We start from the raw sequence: 7,500 nt of genomic DNA on the forward strand, positions 1-7,500 counted from the left end.
CTTCAGCTTCACAGCTCTGGCGGCGGCTCCCTCGAGGCCCCGAGGTCTCCGGCTGGATTAAGTTCGGGGAGCCTCGGGCGAAGGAGACGTTTTGTAAATGAGTTTGTAAGAGCGAGATGAAGCGCTGCGACGGAGCCACAGCCGGGTTCGTTTCAACGTCAGAGGGCACAGCCGGGGACCCGACACCGACACAAGGAAGACCTTTGTCAGGATGAATGGGGCTCAGATGTACGTTCGTCTGGCTTGTGTGTGCGCTGATGTCGGGATGAGGAGCGAACTCAAACGTGTGGCCGGCGTGTGAAGGTGCTCACGCAGCTTTTCTTTCGCTTTTCGCGTTAAAAGGTTTTCATAGGATTTATTTTCTGTCAGAACGAACTCAAACAAACTCATCATTTCGAATGCGATGCCACTGAAAAGACTTTTAAACCCTCAGTTCATCCAATGTTAATCTTTACAGGACACCACATGGAACAAAACCAGACAATGCGTGTTGTTAGAGATGCGACAGATTTGTCAAAAGCTTTTCTTTTTCGCAAATCTGTGCCAAACACTGGATCTGCTGCAGAAGATCAAATAGGGCATCGTGTCGTGATCAGGATGGCTGTCCTCAGAGGGGATCGGGGGGGAAGTGTGGAGCTCATCAACGTTTGGGATCAAATCCAAACACAGAACTGTGGAATCTGCTTTGGGTCCAGCCCTCCTCGAGATTGTTCATGTTAAAAAGCACAACTATGAGCCGATGTATCTTTATCACCAATATCAGTCTACACTCAGGACATTGAGGATAACTTCACCTGGAAACAACAACAACTCTGTTTTTCCTCAACTCTTCACATGAAAGAGCAGGAAATGTTTGACTTCATTTTCTTTCTTTTCTTTCAACATCTTCCACACGGTTCTGTTTCTCAACTGCCGTTGAGCAGAGCTGCTGTTTGCCAACAAACCTACATTAACCAGTTGCACAATATTCTTACGACACAATACAGCATTCTTCTGTCCTGTTCAGCACAAGGCACTCCTCACCAGAGAGCAGAAATTAAAAGCACACACCACGGATTTAGGATTTTACTTTCTTTAAATTTGAGGATCCACGAGGGACGGATTGGACACTAAATTGAAGCAGCCATATTCTGTCTTTTAGTCCCTATAGTATATAGAGCCTCTTCCACACATGCACTGCACCCCTCAACTCTTTTAGTCACTACCCGGAGGAGCTGTATGTGAAAAAGCAGAGTTACACAGTTAAACTTGCCAGCTCCTTTAAGTCTTTGTAACGTCGGGTTGAGCCCATCTGTTACTGGAGGAGGAGAATACACAGCGAGCAAGTGGACGCGTTGGCAAATGGCGGGAAAATGAAAGAATGCAAACATCCGAGGAGGAAGAGGAAGAGTCATTAACACGAAGGCGCCAACGCGAACGTCTACCTGGAGAGGAAATCAACGCCTAAATTGTCGAACATTGTCTGGCGTTCATATGGCTCCAAAAACACTGGATCCTACATTTCCCATAATGCAACTCCATAGTGACCCTCCCTGCCGGAGGTGTCTGACCTCAGCCATTGGAGACAATTTCTCCAACTCTGATGTGTAACATTGGTGGAGATAATAAGACTTAAGATAATTAATACACAGGCAGTACTTCTACATCCCCTCTTTACATATAAAACATATTAATATGAACTCCAGTTATGCAGATGACTCTTTGTGCTATATTATAATCACATCCTCGCTTTATTGGAAAGAATTTAATTCTAAAATGTAACCATGTCCTGCTGAGTTATCACACATGACCCACTGAGCTAATGAGGTGATTAACAAAGCTAATTTACCGGTAACTCGTTATTTTGCCAGCACAACGTCGATGATATGAACTCCGTGTCCCCGACGTCAACACAGAGTCGATAGAAAGACAGACAAACACCACAGAGACAAAATGTCCCACAGACGTGTGGTCAGGGACAAACCGTCCCTCTTACCCGATCGGTAACGTTCGTCTCTGGAGCCAGAGGACCGCCGGCGGTGGTACCGGGAGGACGAGGACGGGGTGGCCGGGGTTCTCCTCTCCTGGCCCGTGGACGGGTCCATTCCTGGAGCAGAAGGGATCAGGTTTCATTTAACGCCTCTGTGTTTCCAATATAAAATTAACCCCACAGAACATTCATATCTTTGTCAAATTTCTTGTGAATTCTTTGCTTTTGTGCAAAGACATACAGGATGTGCATGTTTTCTGTATTAAATGGCTGATGAATAACAGAAGCTAGGTGAATTAGGGGGGAGAGACCTTCACACAGCAGGTTAGTTGTTGCAGCTGCTGATCGGTTCCCGTTACGACACAAGCTGCAGCAGCACAGGATGTGACTCGCAGCTCAATTAAGCTGCCTTCAAAAGCCTTCGCCGGCCCATTGCCCCAATTCCATTCACAATTCACACGAAGTAGCCGAGTCCAGTCTGAGCACACAGACGTGACACACACACACACACACACACACACCTTTAGATTCAGTGTGACTTACACTCCTCTGGGACGGCATTACTTCCAATGTCCATCGCAATCAAACTTCATTATTAGAGAAAAAACAACAAGAACCTGCCTGAGAATCATCACCTATTAACTTGTCTTTAGCATCAAAGTAAAATGATTACGACACCACAAACAGGAAGTACTAATAGATCAGTTGTCTTACTTTTAATGGTGCTAATCTGCCAACATGTAAACAAAAATGGGGTACGGTCGGAGGATGGGCGCTATTATCTCAATTTTGTCTGAGGGGGCTCACAGTGTCAGACTTTGATAACCCCCGACCTCAAAAAACAGAAAGAAAAACAGCCTAACAGCAAGTACACACCAGCCAAGACACACAGAGACGCGTTGCCATGACTTTGGGGACATTACGTTGACTTACATTCATTTCCTGGAGATTTACCCCAACCTGACACCAAGGCTTCACCCGAACATGTCATGGGTTTGGGGCACTTGCATTGGGCGTGTCCCCACAATGAGACTGTGTACCTCGATTTATGTCCCCACAAGACATGTAAAACTCACACACACACACACACACACACAGTGTCAAGGAAATCACACTTCATTCAAGGAAGTAAATTCAGTTTGTAGAAAACAGCCGATAGAAAAGAAAGAAAAACGCAGTTAATCACAAAGCTACAAACAAATGAACGATTTTAGACGCCATGTGAGATACAGAAACTGAGGTAGAGCTATACACCTGCACACACACACACACACACACACAGAGTAGAGAACAACCTCCCTACACACCAATCAATAAGTCTGAGGATAATAACCACCCTGTTACTGACAGCTACGAGCGCTCCGGAGCCGCTGATCTACGAGCATCCGTCTCAGCGTCACACTTCCACCCTCGTCCGTCTTCATTCGAGCTCTCAGAGTATCGCTGGTGCTCGGGAGGAAAGCTAAAAGTTGATTAGCTGCAATAAATGACAGATCTGGGAAATACCTTTGCTGTATCCTCTGGGGAGTCTGAGTGGATGGATTCCCCCCTCCCGACTCATTCTACTTCCTCTCCTTTCTTCTTACTCGACTTATTTTGTCTGCAGATTGTGCATTCGTATTTCTTTGTTTGTCCATTTGTAAATGAGTCAAAGGAAACATTTTAAATATTCAATATTTTAAGGGGTTTCAAAGGCGGTCTAACAACTGAAACGCCATGAAATTTGGTACAGATATTCATGGTCCCCAGAGGATAAACCCTACTGACAATATCAGCTTATTACTGAAGGATATGATCCTCTGACTTTTCATAGCAGCATCATGAGGTAAACATTTCAATCGTGTGTCTCATATTCAGATGATGAGCTCTTCATAAGACATTACATTTACAGATGAAAAAAACAAATGAGCAGAAAACAACATGAACAAGATAAAAACATTTTAGAAATAAAAAGTCTTCCAGTTACTATAAAGTTTTCTTAACCGTTTAAATCACATTTTAGAGACGTGAAACACTACGCCTCGACTCCAGTTCAGAGAGCCTCAGCTGTTCTTGGTGTATGATTTAAGGTTCGTAATGTGTTCCCAGATCAAAGATTCGCTAACAAAAGGCCTGAATGAATCATTAATTAATCATTTAATAAGTTCACACTTCAAGGCTCGCAGCCTGCTCTGAATAAGAGATGAACCGAAGTGCTCTCAGAGGGAAAGTACATCAATGCTGAGCAGTGTAAGAGATGCTTGATCTCATTTACAGCAGTTTGATTCTCTTCTAAGCAAGACTTTGTGATCTCACGGTGACTTATTACAAACCAAGAATCATAAACCAACTTAATACGGCTGCAAATTATCAGCCCGGACCGTCTTTGGTGAGACCGAGTCACTTTAAACTACATTCTTTTACAAGGAAGATTATAAAAACAAGACAACCTAGCGTGCTATGAATCAAGGAAGCGGCTAACGGCAGCTAGCTCCATCAATCAAACTGGTGTTTCATTATCTTTCATACCGCACGAACTGGGCTCGTAAAAGGCATCATTAACCAGCCAACCGGATCAGACCCTGGGGACATGTGATATGATTCCGTTATTTAAAATTCTTGTCACACTTTTTTTTTGGACAATGTTTAAGCTAATTCGATTTTGTCCCCCGAAAACCGACCAAGCTACAAGCATCAGTACCGGGAGCAACGAGCCTGTTATAAACGAGCAAGCGCTCTGATTGGCTACTGCACTGGTATAAATGAATGACGGATGAAGATTGAACTTGGTTTAAATTGAGCTTAAGTTTCAAGGAAATTCCTTTACTTAGTAGCAAATTACATTTGTTCTTTCCAGGTGAGCTCTTGGAAATTATTCACAAATGACGGACAAGTCGGACAAAGATTTTCACTTCTCAACGGCCATCGAGTATCCTGCCTTCAGTGCAGTAGCCGGAGAGAATGTAGATCAAATTTTAAGCAAACCAACCAGCCCGTCCATATTTTCAGCAGAAAAAAGTGACAAAGGATATTGTTGGATGGTGGCAGGAACCCAGCCGACGTCCTGTGTGGAGGACAAAGCCAGAGAACTCAGGGGACGCCTGTCAATCACTGCTGGCAGAGCTCATGGAGGTAGTTAAGAAATACAGCCAGAGGTTGATGGTATGCTCCCGGAGAAGCTGAAGGCTGGATATCGTCTGACTCTGAATAGCTGCTTTAAGGTCGGGGGTTTGTGCTCATTATCTGAGCATCACGCTGCAGCCTCCTCGGGAAGGTTTATTTCAGGTTGCCAGACTAGAGACTCTTGCTTCAAGACGTTTTCTTGGCAGGGTGTCTGGACTAAGACTTGGAGATGAGGGGCCAGCTGTGGTGGTTACTTTACCTTTCTTAGGGTATGAATCAATAACTATTTATTTTATGGCTGATATTGAAAGGACGCGTTCTGCATCTCATGATATCAGAGTCCCCTGTGAGTAAACTGAAGTTAATCCATGATGTGAAACCATGTTAATCTGAGCAACCGGGGAAATCTCTGAAAGCTGTAAACACTTTAATCAAAACCATATTAGCTCGACTGTGTAGAGCAGCGCAGATTAACAGGCCTGAGGGTTGAAATACATCACAGGGAAGGAAGCCGTGGTACTGGTGTGTGTGTGTGTGTGTGTGTGTGTGTGTGTGTGTGTGTGTGTGTGTGTGTGTGTGTGAGAGAGAGAGAGAGAGAGAGGAGTGTGTGTCATCCGGTTCCTCCCATAGCGAACTAGGGACGACCCCCCACTGGGCCTGGATGTGAATACCACACATTTTCTCCATCCCACACCCTTCATTCCTTCCCATAATGCACTTCCTGACATCCCCCCCCCCCCCACACGGTATTTTCCAGTAATAGCTCTGGCAGTGCCAGTGAGTCTGCTGGTCTCCAGTGACGCTCCGGTCCTCAGCAGTCAGTCTGATGGACTCTCAGATCCTTTCAGGTCGGACTCAATAACATCCATCTGTGTTGTGTTACCAAAAACAACTCAACTGTAGCGATGATTTATTGAACGTACCAAGACCAGAATCAACACCGACTCAACCTGGAGGAGTCTCCTTTGAGGAGGAACCCTCGCAGTGCGTACAGAGAGCCGAATGCAAGAACATCTAAATACATGACTGGGTTTCTGGGCTGAAGGGCTCTTTACGTGGAACACAGTCTTGTGAGTCCTGGTTCTACCGTCTCAGATTCATTTCCAAAATCAGATCAGCTTTTTAAACGCTGCGTTAAAAAGGTGAAGCTTTACCTGGTGCTTGTGGGAAGAAGGCTCCGATCAGCTTGGATCTCTTCTTCTCATAGCCCTTCTGTGTGATATCACCTGCCAGACACAAACACAGAGAGACACATTTACTTTGCATATTCTCTGATGAGTGAAGAAGCTGCTGCCCCAGGGCTCTTCTCAAAGTTTCAAAGATACTAACGCTCGGAAAAAACGAATATCTAAGTCTACGAATTATATAAACATATGAAGAAGAGGCAAATGACAGAGAAACAAATATTCCATAAAAAGCTGCATCTAAGCGATCAAAACAAGAAGCTGATCACGTGATGCGTCGTCATTCTCTCCACCCAACCGGGACCAGATGGTGCAGTTTGGACGTGTGTGTGTGTGTGTGTGTGCATCTGAACCTCAAAGTTCTGCAGATGCACTTAATTCACCTTTCACCACACTGCGACTAACCGCTCAAAACCTGCCGATCGACCTGCGAGGCGATAAATCAAGCGCACCTAAAGGCACCATCAGCAGATGATTCCAACAGCTCCCTCACTGAGGAGGGTGGGCGCTGTTGTGTTGTGTTCTCTGGGGAACGCCGGGCGGGTGGAGTCACATTCACAAAGAAGGTTTCAGAAGAAAAGAAAGTCAGCAGAGTAATTGTTTTAAATCGACGGTGTCAGGACTGTGTTTAACTCCACCCGACTTAGTCTGAGGGAATAAAAAAACAATAAGGGAACCGCTTAAGAGGAGAGCGGAAAGCAAAAGACAGGAGCATCATGGGAATTGGAGTTTAAGAGCTGGTGTGAAAGCAGACACGAGAGAGAGAGAGAGAGAGAGAGAGAGAGAGAGAGAGAGAGAGAGAGAGAGAGAGAGAGAGAGAGAGAGAGAGAGAGAGACAGAGACAGAGACAGAGACAGAGACAGAGACAGAGACAGAGACAGAGACAGAGACAGAGACAGAGAGAGAGAGAGAGAGAGAGAGAGAGAGAGACAGAGACAGAGACAGAGACAGAGACAGAGAGAGAGAGAGAGAGGGGGGGGGGGGGAGAGAGAGAGAGAGAGAGAGAGAGAGAGAGAGAGAGAGCGGTGGGTAATGCAGTTTGTAAAGTGCTGAGTGGTGGGATGGAGCTCTCAGTGCAGATTAAGAGCCGCCAATCAAACTGGTAATGTGAACCGTCAACAAGGAACAAGCACCAAGAGAGTACTGGATGCTCGTCTGGGTCGAGAGGAGGAGATGCTATGAGAGTAGAGGATGAAGAAGAGGAGGAGGAGATGCCATGAGAGTAGAGGATGAAGAAGAGGAGGA

At 45.5% G+C, this 7,500-nt stretch overlaps 1 protein-coding gene across 5 annotated transcripts in view; it reads right to left on the reverse strand.

The window, feature by feature from the left end:
- Window positions 1–7,500, reverse strand: part of LOC306789336 (disco-interacting protein 2 homolog C) — a 127,170-nt gene that overhangs the window by 55,657 nt on the left and 64,013 nt on the right. For 4 of the 5 annotated variants that reach the window (XM_079285241.1, XM_079285239.1, XM_079285237.1 and 1 more), the window contains exons 2-3: window positions 6,226–6,297; window positions 1,976–2,086 (exon numbers count right to left, since the gene is read on the reverse strand). In XM_079285241.1, coding sequence (XP_079141367.1) covers window positions 1,976–2,086; window positions 6,226–6,297 — 183 coding nt within the window. Of the gene's footprint in view, window positions 1–1,975; window positions 2,087–2,902; window positions 3,042–6,225; window positions 6,298–7,500 lie in introns of those variants that run through there. The other variant, XM_079285240.1, reaches the window with a different exon arrangement.

The sequence above is a fragment of the Melanostigma gelatinosum genome, assembly GCF_949748355.1.
Source record: "Melanostigma gelatinosum genome assembly, chromosome: 15".
In the NCBI taxonomy this organism is placed as follows: domain Eukaryota; kingdom Metazoa; phylum Chordata; class Actinopteri; order Perciformes; family Zoarcidae; genus Melanostigma; species Melanostigma gelatinosum.